We start from the raw sequence: 16260 nt of genomic DNA, 5'->3' as shown, positions 1-16260 counted from the left end.
GCATTGGTTTGCTTTAACAAGTTGCTACATCAATAGTTTGACTTGCCTTGTGAAGTTCATGGCTACACAGGCATTTCCAGACAATTTGTGCAAGAGATCAGAAAGAAGAGTTCCATATATGTGGCAAGAGCACAGTAAAGCTTGATGCCAGTCTTTTCTCTACGTGAATCTCAAATTTATCCTTGTTTTGATCTTCACAGTGTCAATTTCAATCTTATAATTTCTTTTTCTTCTTTCAGTGCCTGTGAGGAAAACTTATTTTCTGTAATTCTGTCAGTGTACAATTGGCCAAAAATGTGTTTGAGTGTCCATGCTGTAATGGACAGACACTGGGAGCATGCTCAGGAGGAAAAGCCTGGTGGTCACTGCTGAAGCTGCTGACCATGGTGCACACAGGGTTCTCTTTGACTGGAAGCTGAAGCTCTAACAGGAAAACATGTTTAGGCTAAACTGTGGAGTCTGTGTGTGAGTATTCCATGGTGCACGTGTCTGACTCGAGATCTTTACAGTCAGCATGAGAGTGAGCACAGAGAGTGCAATCGCAGACAGACAAACAGCACTCAGCTGGCAGAGCCCCTCTTGGGAGCCCAGAGACCCCCAAGGGACCTGGCTGAGGCCAGACTCCATTTGATCTTAGAGCCTGGGACTTCCATGTAGCAGTTTGATGCCCCAATCACTAGCCAATAGTTAATTAGGTGGCTGCAAAAGCACTGAGTAGAGCAGTTAATTGATATGATAGAAAAATATTTTCTTACTCTACTTTTCTGTGTTACTGGAAAAAAAAAAGGTTCAAGACTCATGATAATAAACGAAAAAAGAAAATCAGTTCTAGTAGAAAAACCAATACACTTAACCTAAAAAAGCAAAGTTTCTGAGAGAGCAGCAAGATGTAATTGATCTTGTTTCCTCAGCAAATATTGCTCATCTGGATTGGAAGAGGATGTCTGGAGCCATCAGGCTGGATGAACTTACCTGCCATAAGGATTCCTTCTTCCTTTCCAGCCTCGTGCGTAGCTCAGGGTACAGTTACAACAGTGTGCAAGAACATGCTAAATCCTCTTCCAGCAGCACCAGTAATGAAAGGCTCAGGACTGGACTTGGCTACCTAGGCTGGAGTTTATACAAGCTGGGTGTGACCTGTGGTTGGTAGCTATTGTTTTTGTAGTGATATCCTACGTGAGCATCCACTGATGACTGCTTTAATTGCACAATCTTGACTCCAATTATCCTTATGTAAAACTGGTGAAGGACTGAGGAAAGATGAGAATCAGTATTCTGGCATTTTAGAGAGGAAAGCATCCAAAATTGGGTATAATGAAGGAAATGCTATCTTAAGTAGACAGAAGCAACTTAATTTTAAATGGTTTGTTTTGTGTAATTTTAGGGTTTTGGGGACTGCATGTACAGAGGGCAAGTGTAGACTAATACACAGATGGTACAGCACAGCTGTGTGGGACATGGAGTGATCCAGTAGATTTATAATAATTAGTGTTACTGCCAATGGCTTTTCTTCCCCCACTTTTTTTAAAAAGACATGAATCTGAAAATCTTCCATATTACTGCATATAATTCATTCTGTCTTTGCCACATTATTGTAATAATGCTTCCTTCTCATTACCTGTTTCTGACACGATTATGATCTGCATAATATAATCTGCATTTCTTCTGTAAGGAGAAACACTTCCCAGGGAGGGGGCATTGTTGTGCAGTCAGCTGGGACTGGGGACTTGGTTAAGTAAAGAGAAGTCTTTAATGGCTGCCTCTGCTTCTAATAATTTTTCTTTGTAATTTGGTGCTCATCACACACGCACATAGTTTCTCTGTAGCTGTTTGGCATGGCAAGGTTGGTTGGGCCCTGGAGGAAGCTGCAGAGCTGCTCTTCTGGTGTGAGCCCTGCCCTCTGTAATTACAGCACTCTGCTCCTGCAGCTCCCTCCTGCCCTCTCCTCCCTCCTCCTGTGGAACAGCTTATCTGAACACATGCCCTGACAATTTGTCCCAAGAGTAGGCTGCAGACTGCTCTGGACTTCCAGTGAACTGTAATGAGGAGTAAGGGGTGTCAGGAGCAGGGGTGAGCTCTTGTTTTCCTCACCTCTGCATCCTGCCTTGTGTCTTTTCTTCAGTTCTGCTTCTGTTTGTTTCCACTTTCATATCAAATTGCCAGGAACCAAAAATGGTGAAGTAATTGCCTGCAGTTAAAACACATTTTTAAGAAAGGAAATCTGAGGGGGTTTTTTTTATGGTTTCTTGTGTGTCTTTGTTTTTTTTCTGTAAAAAAAGTGATTGTATCTGGATCCTTCAGACTCTGAAACCTCAAACTCTGAACTGTCAGACAAAAATGCCCATGCCCATAACTCCCAACAGCTCTCTTCCAGTTTATTAATTCTGATTTAAACTTTTTGTAAGTCACACAGCAAATATAACTCTTCAGGCTTGGCAGAGCTGTTTGCACACCACCATTGCCTCACATCCTGCTCTCAGGGTGACCTGGCAGCTCCTGAACCTGCTCAGTCATCACCTGGAGAGGCTGCAGGAGCAGGGAATCCTTACAGCCACTTAAGGGGGGCTTTCAGGGCAGACCTGGTACCTGGAGATGCTGGGATTGGGGGCCCACAAAAGAGGCTTCTGTCTGCAGACACTGGCAAGTGTGGGGTCAGGGAAGGTTTGAAGCCAGATGTGTTCCTTGTCCTCAGTGACCTTACACTGGTGGGCAGGAGGGTTATTCACCTGGTTCTGCTGGGCTGCCACACTATTGCAAACCCTCCTCGTGCTCTGTGGAGCCTGGGACTCTGTCAGGCTGCATAAGAATTGAGTTACTGTTTTGAATATGTACATGAGTTCTCCACTCTGTGACGGGCCCGTGCCCACAGGCTACACAAATACTGCCAAGCATCACTTTTCCCATCCTCCCCAGGCTTTTTTCCTCCCCATTCATGGAGCTATAGGTGTCAAAAATACATATTAGATATTAGGTGAACAATGGAGAAAATGTTCCATTATTCTAGGTTAGTGGCTTGTGAAATGAAAAAAAATTCCTTTTCCTCAGTCTTGTGATTTCTTTTAATGCCCCCATAGAATGTATAAATCATTACAAAACAATACAGTTGAGAATGATTTTTATTTATTGCTGACAATTAGAATGTAGTCAAAAAGAGATTGTATTAATTATTTGAGGGAAGAGTCAAAACTGGGAGCTTAACAGAATGAGATTTGAAAATAGTGAAACTATTTCTATAAAGAAGGGGCTGAATTTTTTTCTTTTTTCAAGGGGTGGGAGGGAAGAGAAATACAATTGGAGACTAAATAGTTAAGCACCATGAAAGCAGACTTGATTCTATTGCAATGTAAGAGGTCATCAATTTTTGTGCAAAGTTCTTTTCTGTCACCACTGTCCCTATACAGAGGAGAGTGTCTTGCTGTGTTAATGCTGAAATGGAAGGTTGATTCCATCACATTATGCAGGGGCTACTGCAATTGTTACAAATCCCTTAACATGTGAAAATTTGTCACAAGAGAAGTCTACTTGCAGCTGTAAGGGCCCAGCCCTCCGAGGTGTGAACTCAAAATAAATTTTTGATCTCTCCCTCGGTGCCAGTCGTGCCAAACTGAAAAAAACAATACAAAAAAAGAACAGAAAAAGAAAAAAGAAATTAGTTCAGGCTTGCATTGTCTTTTATGAGATTTCCAAGAAACAGAACTGCAGTTCTGCAATCAGCCTTGGATTTTGAGAGTTACTTAGGGTTTGAGGCTTTGTGTAGACTAAGAAATGAGAAAGGATGGTACTATCTTACTAGCAAATGGAATTATGGAAGAGAGAGGTGCAATGATGTCACAGCTTCATCTTAGGGCTGGATGCAAATTTGGATAGTCAGCACAAACTCAGAATAGAAAAACTTTGATGTCAAAGATCAGTGCTCTGTTCAATGCCTGCTTGGTTCATATCCATTTTGGCAATAATGATTTTTCTAATGGCCACTGTGCTTTGGTTTGTATCTCCTTTTGGCCTAAATTGGCTTAGTCTTTTACTGGAACAATGTTTTCCTTTTTTAATGGATTATTAAATCCAAATAGTTCCACAGCCAAAGCAAGTCAGGCTGTTTTACAATAGAAGAAGCTTTGAGAAATACAAACTATTACTCAACACTGAGCTGATCCATAAAGCAGCAGAGTCCAGAGGAAAAGAAAATAAAAAACAAGCACCAATTGCTTTTATGTTTTGAAAAGGAAAGTTTTTTTCTTGCTTTAAAGGAGACCAGAGCTACTTTTTGTTTGGGCTGTACCAAGGGGAGCATCTGACTTGTTTGCTTTAGCCTAATTATCTTTGTAGTATCAGGGTATTGTATATGAAAATAAAAACAGAATTGCCAAACTGTAGAATAAGCTGCAGAGAGACAAAAGAATTTGACATGTGCATTTGCTTTCCCAGGAAAAAATAATGTTAGCAGGTTAGAGTTGTTAAGGAAGCTCTACGTGGGAAAAACACCACATGATTAAGAAATTATATGGTGTCACTTTTGTTTTCAGAAATAGAAAATATAAAAAAGACAAGTCAAGTGTGGTTTTTTCCCTTCTGTTTGAGAAGTCAGATGTGCTGTGGGTGATGCTGGGGGCAGTGAGGGATTGCTGCAGGTTGCACTTACTTGATCTTGACCTGCTGGTTCATCAGGGTGACGAGCAGCACGCAGCGGCTGACAGGCTCCGGGAGGGGGTTGGCGTAGGAGATCTCCAGGGACACAGCTCTGTTCACCACAACCCTGCGGGGCACCTGAAGCACAGAACACCTTTCTGGTCACTCCCTGGGTTATGTTTCTGCTCCCTGGAGTCAGGGTTCAGGGGAGCTGCAAGTGGCACTTAGGTGACAAACATTATCTTTCCTCACGTTTGAAGCTGGATGTGACAAACATTATCTTTCCTCACGTTTGAAGCTGGATGTGACAAACATTATCTTTCCTCACGTTTGAAGCTGGATGTGGCTCAGCTCAACAGGGCTGTCCAGCTGTCTGCAATATTTTGTTCATCATTTCAGTGAAATAGAGCCCTGGCTCTACACAGACGTGTCCCATGAAACCTGTCTGATATTTTGGTTGCTGAATGGCTTTTTTTCTTTTTTGGCTCATAATTGATTAGGATTAAAGTGCTAAAACAAAATGAACTGGCTCTAGCACTGGTTAGAACTTAGGGTTTAAATCTGAATTTTGGCAATGTTCTTCAAGGACAATACAAGCACTTGCCAATACATGGAATGAAGACAAGGACTGTGGAACATAAGGCAGTGGCTTGTGACTGGGAAAAAAGAAGGTAACAGAACTGTTCTGAAAAACAAGGCAGATTCTGGCCAAGGTTCAGAACTGGCCTCTCACATCCTTGCATTCTGAATTCAAGCAGGCAGAATTTTGGAACAACATTTGAAATGGCAGCCTAAATGCAATACATTTATCCCCAGATTCTCATCTTAAGATCTGAGCTCCAGAAAGACCTTTTAGCATCTGTTCAGAACATCAGGGAGAAAATTGTTCACCTTAATGATGATGTTTGTGTCCTCCAAAATGATTGTCTTCTCCACCAGCAGCTTCAGCCCTTGCGAGCGCAGGACTTCACACAAAGCAGTCACTTGGATCCTTTTGTCAGTGGTCAGATATTTTCCATAATGAGTATAAGGGATCTTTACCCGGATATGCTTCCCTAGAATTCAGACATATATTTAGGAACAGTTACATTTTCAAAGCAAGCTAAAGAGAAAAGAGATAGTGAGGGGTTTTCTTAATTACTGAAGAGAAAAAATATGGCAGTGGAGTTTGTTTATATTTCCTTCTTGTGAGACTGATTGTGTATTTCCCTCTTCTGGTGATCCTTGCCTACTTTAACTCATTTGACCCTTACACTTTTGAATAGAGGATATTGGCCTGAAACTGAGGGAGTCTTCTTATCTGCATTTCACTGGATTCCTGACCCTTTGTATTGCTTATGATTAGAGGTATAACTATTTTAATCTATTCCCTCCTTAAATCCTTTTTATTTTACCTCAGTCAAGAAGAAAGTTTGGGTCAAGTTTCACAGAGATCCTTTTCAAGTGACCTGGTCAGCTGCTCACTGTAGTCCTACAACTTTTCTGCTGTGTATGGGAAAAATGTTTATCTTTGTAGCTCCTGGGGATGAAAAAGATCTCTATAATAATTCCAATAGTCTTTACTCTTCAAAGGAGAGACAGAGTTTCACTGTAACTTTTAATCTCTTTCCTAGTTGATCTCTTTTCATGTGTTGCCTGTTGGGTGCCAGAAGGCACACATCAGGCTTTTTTTACTGGTTAAGAGTAAGATGTGTTCCTATGTAATAATCAGCACACACACACATGCACGTATATATACATACAGAAACCATGACACACACACATAGTGCTGCTTCTGGAGCTATAACATAAGTGTAGCCTCCTATGTAACATTTCACGAGACATCCACTTAATGCTTGAACTAGTGAAAATTTTCAGAGGAAAAAAAATAATGTAAAAAGTACTCATAAACAATGAGTAGCTGCACTAAAAGCTGATACTGGTATGGTAAGGATGCTTCTTCCTTCCAGTTGCCTTCCTGTGGCTGGAAGCAGAGCGATACTGGCTCTTTAGGGACATGAAAAGTTACCTTGTTTAGGACCAAGCTCCACAGCAGTGGCTGCCTTCAGGATCTCTGCCACTGCTCTCCTTGTGTACAGGATGGTGGAGGCGCTCATGTCCACCCTGATGCTCTTGCGGTCGGAGGAGAGGTTGTTGAGGACCAGGATCAGGTTAATGTCCTTGCCAAAAACTGGAGGTTCAGCCAGCTTGAATTTCCCAGCAATGCCAGGGTTTCTCATTGTCTCTGAAGATCTTCCCCCAGGAGAGTCTGTGTGTCCTTCTGTGACACTTATTCCCAATATCTTACTCAAGGCCTTTCGATAGACTCGTCTTTCCTCAGAAGAACCTGGTGGAAGCAGAGAGCAAAGTAAAATTCTACTTTTGTTGCAAATGCACTTCCTCTCTGTAAAGGTTTTCAGACCAATACAGGGTATCAGCATCACTCAGAAATATGCAATACCTAAAAGCTCCCTGTATCTTCATTAAGCCTCCATTCAGGTTTTTCACAGGGGATATACCATGACAAGGTGAATAAATCACTAAAATGAAATATGATGCATTTGTATTTATTTAGAAGTGAGATTTCTTTTTCTCTGGTCAGAACATGCAGTAATGTGGTAAGGGATACTCTGCTGATCTGATGGCAGCCAGCCTCTGTATTAATATGGTTGCATTAAAGCGCTGAGGAGTGAAACCCTGAGGGTTTGTTTGCCTTGGGTAGTAAAAGGTATTTTATAGCCCTGTTTTGTGTATGCACTAAATTTTTCACTTCTGTGGCAGGGACTTAAGTATATTTTGTATTGTCCCATAATAAGGAAGCTACTGAATGCACAAACCCAGAAATATAACACCCATTGTATTAAGAAAGTAATCTGAGCACACTGGCAGAAATATTTTCTGATGGCAGGGGAGAGATGTTTAAAGCAAGCAGGTTATTTATCTATGGCAGCTTCCCAGCACCAAGGATTCAGTAGGCAATAAAAGGAGATAATTTGTGCTAATTCCTCTACCTTCTGGATATTTGTAGTTAGCAGTGACATCCACACGGCCATTGCTGCCCACAGCTTTGGTGCTGATGGACCTGCCAATGATTTCAGTATCACAATAAACTCTTTTCTTGCTTCCATCATTGTACACAATCCATCTGTTGCAGTCGGCGTTCACCTCTGAGTACACAAACAAGGTGTCGTAATCCAGGTTGACTTCACCCTCTTTGATGGCTAACACAGATGCGGGGCCACACTGAAAAATTCCTAAAATGTAAAAAAAAAAAAAAAAAAAATTAGGTTAAACTTTATTAGTTGTGCTCAGTTTGGAGAAGGACTCTTAAGTCAGGTTGGGAGCTTAGGCTGTTACCTCTGCTTTGTTCTTGTGGAGTTGCGTCTAAAACCTGCCACCCATTGTATGCCCTTCCCAGGTCTGGGCGAATGAACCAGCTTTCATTCCAGACATGATAATCCCTGGAGACAAAGAACAATGTCTAAAAAGAACAATAATATAGAGTAGTCATGCAAACTTCCAATTGGAGATGAGTAGTGAATTTTTTTAAAAAAATTCTAAACTCTGAACTGAGGCACAAAGTGTCAAGTTACAGTACCTCTTTCAAAGGACAGATTTACTGCCTGCTTTTGAGGTATAGACCTCAGGGCAGGGAGGGAGAAAATAATAAAGTCTGTTGTTTGTTTGTTTTCCAAATGGATGTCTGCAGTATTAATGTAGATGGTTATATTACATTTTGCTCACTCAGTTGCTTTTGTACTACTAGTGTTTTTAGTTTTCCTAGATTCTCTCTATTGTTGTTGATGAGATGGAAGAAATTATATTTACCATGTGGAATCCTTGCTGATATTAAGACTCCTTCCAGAGCTGTCATAGTACTTATCGATACTCAGGTTTCTATCCACGTCATGGGCAGAGTTAAAATTTGAAACCAAGCGAGTTGGAATCCCCAAGCACCTCAAAACTGAAATACATTTTATAAAAAAAACAAACGAGCAAGAAATGCAACAGAACCCACACAGCTTTGTGATTACAAATTACAAATTACAAACTTCAATGATTACAAATATCTGAGAAACGAAGTGTCTAAATCATTTGTGATTCTTCAGCATTCATGGTCTTCACAGTGTTGCTCCTTTTGTAGAAATTATTGCTTTGTAGTTTTGATAAAACCAGAGGTCCCAACATTTCAGGCCAGCCCTCTATCCTGACAGCTTACCTGTGCACATGACACCTGCAAAGACCCAGCACTGGCCGTACTGCACAGGTCTGTAATTGTCCTGGCGCCATTTCTTGAGGATCACCACGCTGCCATCCCACCTGGACGGGTTCTCATGCGAGTGGAAACTCCCTTGCCACTTCCCCAGGAGAACTCCATTGTCATTATCATTTCCATTGATCTAACAGTGGGCAGAATGCACAAAGTGAATTGTCTGCACTGCACTCTATCTAGCTCATTTACTGCGCATGGCTGAGCCTCAGTGGTGCTTTCTGCTCACTCCTGTGGGGTTGGGGTTAATTTTCCATTCCTTACCATGGAACTGATGACTCTGCCCAAGTATTTGGGATCTCCTCTTCGGGACACATCCATGGCTGGGTCCTGACGGTAGTACAGGCTCAGATCAAGCATGGTGAGACAGATGTTTAGGAGGTCTTGAAACTGTGATCAGATAAGATGCATTTTTAAGAAAATGGAAGGTTTCACAAGCAGAATGAAAGGAGATTTTATTGCAGTTCCTCCCTTCTGAGATATCCCAGCCCAAAGGTGATAGGGACAGTGTGGCACACTGTGAGCAAACCACAAGTAAGGCTACCCAGTTGGTGCAGTTATTATTATATAAACAGCAAATAATGATAAGATAAATGCTGTTGGAGACAGAATGAGAGTTCAAACAAATTCCTTGTGACTTACCTGTCCATAATACCACCCTCTTGCTTCAATGTACCTTGCATTGCCCACAAAGATTATTCCATTTTCATTTAGAACATATTCTTGTCTCTCGTTTTCATTGGACATGTAGACATCATCACCTGAAAACCAAGTTGGGCAGGCTTAAAGCTGAGAATACCAGCAACCTTTCAGAAACATTTCTGTCCTGATTTAGCAGGGAGAAAACCTCTATTTGCAAAACAGAATTGTTACAGCTCCATAAAGAGGTGCAGTTCAGTGGTAATGTCTGTTATTATATATGGTCAGGGAAGGTGTGGGAGGTGAAAGAAGGATCCATATTATATTACTTAACTTTTTTCCCTTACTTTTAGTGTAGCCTTGTATATTACCTAAATGTCCCCTGTCTGCACATTGTGTTTTTGTGAGGAAGATAGACAAAAGTCCATGCTAGCTCACCACATTTTTCTGTCTTCTGAAGGTAGTTAGAAATGGAACAGATTGAAAAAGATTTGAAAAGAACCACACAAATGATATTTTTCTCTTTTTTCCAGACGCATTTTTCTTGTTTTAAGATTCTTAAATGAAGACCTTTGCTTGCCTGATCCAAAGTCCTGTCATGAATGTTGTTAGGATAACCTGCTCAGCCATTCACTTTGACCTCATTGTTCCTCATTGTTTTTCCAAGTTTATGGCACAGTATTTAGCTGCTATGACAGCATTGGTTCCCACAGAGGTTTAGTTTGTTTTGGTTACTCTTTAGGTAGCAATATCTGCTTAGCTCTGCTTTTAATTCCATAATGTCTAAAGATATTTTCTGAAAGGTTCAGGATTGCAGGAAATACATACAAAGAGATCAGCTTTTCTATTTTATTGAATTCTTTACCTTCCTATAGGAACTTCCCATCTTTCCCTTCCTGCAAATAAAAAAATTGCAGTTTATTTTAAAAATTGTATCATGTGATAGAAATCTATTTTTGTGGTTGTTGTCCACACTTTTTAAAAGTTATATCATCACTGTTGATTCCTGAAGTTTTGGGGTAGCATGGACATGGAGACCTGTGTGCAGTTTCAGGTGCTGCACTTCCAGGTGTGGACCAGTTGGAAAAAGTGGGAGGAGCACTAAGAATGCTCAGCATTCCTGAAAATCTGAAGTATGAATTAACTCAGAATTATTTAAGGTAGGATATAAATGGGGGCAAGGAATGGGGCAAACATTGTAATTAATTCCAGAAATTCTTGTGAAGAGGATGGGGCAGGGGGAAATAAAATCTATTCTTGGTGTCTATCATACGTAGGATGAGAAATTATATACTGAAGTCAAAGCAAGAAAGATTTGGTTAGTTAATAGGATAAAGATCTAATAGAAAGGCTTGTGCTTTATTGGAGGGAATTGCCAGGGGAGGTGCTGGAGGTTCCCTAATGTCTGGTCATTGAGAAGGAATTCAAGACCTCTCAGGAATGACCTAAGTGCTGAACTGAGCCTCTCTTAGAGACCTGGTGTGGGACTAGATGACTTTCTAAGATCCTTCTACCTCTGTGATTTAATTATTCTGAGCAATCTAAATGTCCTTGTATAATCACTTGAAGAACATTTTTTTTCCTAAAGTTTATGTGCTCTCAATAAACCTTTATAGCTTACTAAACTAGATTTTTTTTTGTCCAGAAGATTTTTCATGTATTAATTTATCCTAGTAACCCTTCACTGAACATGGTTTAATTCTTGTCATCTCATCCAATGCCATTAACATTTAAATCTGTACAACTATTTTCTCTTATACAGCTTAAGATTGCATTTCCTTTTTCAGGGCCATTTCACTTTGTTGAAATGTGTTCACTGTGTTCACTTTTTGTTCTTTGATTAACAAGGGCTTTCACATTCTTCATGATTTCCAGGTGATAAGTCTGTCACTGAAATCATTGTTATTTCTCCCTAGAGGTGTGGTCTTTTATTTCCTATTATAATATCTTATTTCTTCTCACCTTCTCCACTCTCTAAGGTCAGCCAGTTATTTCTGTGTGTTGCCCCAGCCCATCTGGTCATGGGCAATGCTCTTTAATGTCACTGTGCCAAAGTCAGTGATGAATTATTTCATCTGTGTGTTTTTTCAGATGACACTTAAGGATCCATTCTCTAGTAGCTTTGCTCCAATCCAATATTTTTTCTTTCATCTCTAGTCCTGACTGTTTTCTTATAAGTAGTTTTTTATTGATATTACAGTTAATGAATTAATTTCTGTATTCCTCAGCTTAAGGACTAATCTCCCACCTGGAACATTATCTAGAGACCAGATTTGCCATTTATCCTTTGCCAAGAAAATAAATTTCCCATTTCCCTTCTGCTATGGCACTTACAATAGTGGTAACATACCCTCAAACTGAACCTGTTCCTGTTTTTCAGGATCAGGGAGCTATCACACTCTGCAGAACTTATTCAGCAGCATCCTTCATTCAGCATTAAGGATACTCCCTTTTATCTGTCAGTAGCCAATGCATCATCTGGTAAATCTGGAGGACTCTTCCACAAAATCATTAGTTTAAAATTGCAATGGGCACAGCTTAATTTGTCTGTTTTCATCCGAGAAGAGTTTGGTCTCTTGTGCACCACAGCCAGGCTGGTGTTCCAGCTCAGGAGCTGTCACATATTGCTGTCCCTGCAGTGTGGTTTCCATCAATTACAACTCACACACAAATTATTTTTCAGAGGTTTCTGGGGAGGTTTTTTCCCCTCAGGACTGTGCAGAGATGGTCTGAGTTTCCTGAACATATTTGTGTAATTATTTCTGTCTTCCAGGACTTGCTGAGCTAATTAGCAGCTTTTTTCATCTTGGCTATTGACGCATTTCTTAGTGGCTCTTGACTAACATATGGTCATGGAAAAAAATAGTGGATGATTGTGGCTACTTTTCTCTTATGAGCTGTTTACTCACTGGGAGGGCTAGGAGTTCTCTTAGCACCAGGTTGTCACATTTTCAGGCTAATCCAGGTTTCTAGACTATTGCATAGTTTCAAAATATGAGGTGAGAAATTTGCAGCCTCAGCATGTTGCAGGAGAAATGCAGAAAAGAAAAGCTGGAGAAACAAGAGATGTCCATTTTCAACCCAAAAGAAGAGCATGGGAATTGGACAGGAGGCAGCAGTGTGTGCTTGTCACCCACAATGCCAACCACATCCTGGGCTGCACCAACAGGGGTGGGCAGCAGGCTGAGGGAGGGGATTCTCCCCCTTGACTCTGCCTTTGTGAGACGCCACCTGGAACACTGCATCCAGTTCTGGGCTTCTCAGCACAGGGGAGATGTGGAGCTGTTAGAGCCTCCAGAGGAGGCCACAGAGCTGCTCTGAGGTCTGGAGCCCTCTGCTCTGGAGCGGGGCTGGGATAACTGGGGGTGTTCATCCTGGGGAAGGGAAGGCCCCAGGAAGAGCTCATTGTGGCCTTCCAGTGCCTTAAGGGCTTATAAAAAGGAGGGAGAGCAATGCTTTACATGGACTGAGAGTGATAGGACAAGGGGGAGCTGTTATAACCGAAAAAGGGAGAAATTCAGATTAGCTGTTAGGAAGAAATTCTTTACCAGAGGGCAGTGATGCGCTGGAAGAATTTGCCCAGAGAAGGCCTTGTCTCCAGAAAAAGTGATCTGCTCAGTTCTGAAGAGCCTGTGATACAACCCCATATAGCACATTGTGTTAGGGTACCAAGGGGGTGGCAGCAGATTTTTAATGCAGTGAAACCAGACCTCTGAGCACAGAGCTGCGATTGCAGCCTCTGGTGACCCAAAGAGAGACAGCCTGAGGGAGCAGCTCTGTGCAGGCAGGAAAGCAACACGCTCAGCTCTGTCCAAGAGGGAAGGCATTGGCACCTACCTGGGCACCAGGGGTTGAAGAGTAGCACAAACTGGCCCAGGTATCTGGAGAAGATCTTGTTGCCTGCGGTGACGCGGAGGGTGAGGTTGTAGCGCCCGATGACGGCGTTGGCCGGGCTGGAAATGGTGAAGTTCATGGCTGCAGAGTCACTGGGTCCCTGGGCAGCGCTCCAGCCACTGGCCCCCGCCTCAGAGAGGCTGAATGCTGCCCTGGTGCGATGGGACTCCGAGGGGGACGGCCCTGCCAGAGAGAAGGAGTCACTGGTTTGCATCCCAGAGCGTGGTTTCAACATTTGTGGTGGTGTTCGCAGGGGTGCCGGGATGAGGGAAGAGATGAGAATCTTGACTCCATGTTTCAGAAGGCTGATTTATTATTTTATGATATATATTATATTAAAAGAAAATTTTATATTAAAACTATACTAAAAGAATAGAAGAAAGGATTTCATCAGTAGGCTAGCAAAGAATGGAATAATAGTAAAATCTTGTGACTGCTCACAGCCTCAACACAGGTGGCTGTCATTGGTCATCAAGTAAAAACAATTTCACTTGTTGGGTAAACAATTCCAAAGCAGCAAAACATGAAGAAGCTGAAGCTTCCCAGCTTCTCAGGAGAAAATATACTAACAAAAGGATTTTTCATAAAATATGTCTGTGACAAACATTAACCTCACACTTGAAATTGAGCACATTGGGGTCCAGGAAGCACTAAAAATACAGGCAGAAAAATCGTATGTCTAAATAAAATAAGGACAGAACTACAAGGAGTAAAGATCACAGCTCTCTGAGAACATGGATCAGCTATGGGAGTGTTACCTATTTCAGTGACAAAGCCCAGGCTCTCCCCATTCTGCCTTGGCCTGTTGAAGTACAGGGTGATATTGAAGGGCTGTCCTCGCCTCACGGTCAGCTCAGTGTTGGCATATCTGTCAGTGTGGTGATTGGCTGCATTCACTGATGGCTGCCAGCTGATGTGTGTTGGGGTCAGGTCTGTAAAACACAAGAAAAGTCATGAAGAAGCAAGTCAGGTCTATAAAACACAAGAAAAGTCACGAAGAAGCAACTGGCATGAGGTCATTTGCTGTTTAGTGGCAGGGTGAGGTTACTAAGAGCAATTACCTTTTGTGGGAGGAAGTACAACTAAAAAGCCGATGCCCCATTAAATTAAGTCTATTGGTCAATAATGGAACTATTTCCTTGGGTTTTGTTAAAGAGCCCTCATACAGAGCACTTATGTACTTCCTATACAGGGTTGGATGCTCTTTTACCACTGGACTTAAAAAGAAATTTACAGGAGCAAATTGGTGTCATTTCATAATCAGCACCAAAGAAAGTGTCCTGTAGACCCTCTATGTTTTCAACATACATATTTTTAGGGTCACAGGAATGGCAATTAGGACATCTTTTCCTGCTTAGATCCTGATGCCATTTGGCTTAGATGCAAGGAAAAATGCATAGTGAGAGATCATCTGTCTTATATGGATGAACAAGAGGTATTTGAGGACATGCTGAAGCTTTTGACAAATAATTCCATCTGTCTGAATTTAGCTCTGCTCAAACTCCAGCTGGACCACTGGAGTTCCTGTTCTAGTAGGCAGTAATTTCATGTCATAGAAGAATTCTTGCAGTGTGCTTGGAGTTCTCTGATATTGTGTCCTCCTGCCCACATGCTGTTATTATGGTCTGTGATTTAAAACCCATAAAGTGGTTCCTGACACCTCAAATGCTAAACTGCCTTGTTGGCGAGCAAATATGAATATGATATTCCTTGCAAGATTGTTTTCCCTTCCCTGTTTTCTTGCCAGGCTCAAACCTGAGCAGTTATGCTGTCTTTGGGAATGCTGAGAAGCACCTTCTGTGTTTATATCTGCCCTGGGAGACTCTACAAAATGCACCTGGAGCATTGTGTTCCAAGTTTTGACAAATGCTCAGGGCAAGTACCTTGGTGAAGGCTCTTCTAAGTCATTTTTATTAAAATGTCATAAGTGCAATGAGGCTGAGGGTGAGGGGAATGGGGACAGGATGGGGACACATGACCACCACCATTTTAAAGGGAAATCAAAGGAAAACAATAATAACAACAAAAAGAATAGGATGGAAAGGATGGATTAATGCCTATGCAATATTATTGTAGGGATCTTCAAACAAGCTTCTAGGTCTATACCACAGAGTTTATCAGTGAAATACTAAGTCAGATCTGAAACAATTTATCTGCATATAAAACCACAATTTACATCTAATCCTTGAAGAAGAAGTAAGAGTAAAACTAATTTTGCAAAAAGTGTTATAATTAAATTTAAGGAAGTTTTTTTTTGTAGTTTAGGACCACAAAGAGGTAATGTGAGAAAATGTTGATGGGCTGAAAAGGAGAATTTTTAACATGAATGTAAGGGACAACAGCAAACTGCAGTTAGCTGCTGCTTGCCCTGCAAAGCTGATTTGTAAATGTTTTTTTCAGCATGAAATGAGAAAGAACCCTCCTATCCAATTCCCCAGCTCAATAATCATCTTCATTTTAAACTTGAAAAAGCAGAGATGCTCTCAATTGCTATTTTCCTTTGGTAGGATTTTAAGGTATTTTTGAATTCCCATCTATAGGTTCCATGCTCACAGCTTCATTAGAATGGATTACACAAATTTTGTTAATACCAATACCATGTGTTTTGTTAACACATCTCTGACAAAGCATTTAAAAAATGATACCTTTTCAAGTAATGAAAATTTCTTTTCTCCTCCATGTCCCAATATCCTCTGTTTAACTCAAAAAATATTCTCAAACAAGTCTTAATAATAACAACAACATTAAAACTTTGAAAATGAAGTGCAAGAACAAATTACAATATAAAATTACCTTCAGATAAGAAATCTGAGCAGATACCTACAGGGCATGAATCCTGAGGAAACAGCCCT

The 16260-nt window shown here is 41.2% G+C and overlaps 1 protein-coding gene across 1 annotated transcript; it reads right to left on the bottom strand.

Moving 5' to 3' along the window:
- Window positions 1-3453: 3453 nt before the first annotated feature.
- LOC118694549 (protein-glutamine gamma-glutamyltransferase 6-like) lies at window positions 3454-14365 on the bottom strand (the record flags this gene model as incomplete). The annotated part of the gene is given in 12 exon segments (XM_036395667.1): window positions 3454-3604; window positions 4640-4764; window positions 5518-5681; window positions 6635-6952; window positions 7617-7859; window positions 7963-8066; window positions 8434-8569; window positions 8825-9005; window positions 9140-9265; window positions 9518-9636; window positions 13352-13591; window positions 14167-14365. Coding segments are annotated over 12 exon segments (2106 nt in total), but the record flags the coding sequence as incomplete, so codon positions are not given.
- Between the last annotated feature and the right edge of the window lie 1895 nt (window positions 14366-16260).

Source organism: Molothrus ater, chromosome 17 (genome assembly GCF_012460135.2).
Source record: "Molothrus ater isolate BHLD 08-10-18 breed brown headed cowbird chromosome 17, BPBGC_Mater_1.1, whole genome shotgun sequence".
Classification (NCBI taxonomy): Eukaryota; Metazoa; Chordata; class Aves; order Passeriformes; family Icteridae; genus Molothrus; species Molothrus ater.
This window is presented reverse-complemented; position numbering and strand designations above follow the sequence as displayed.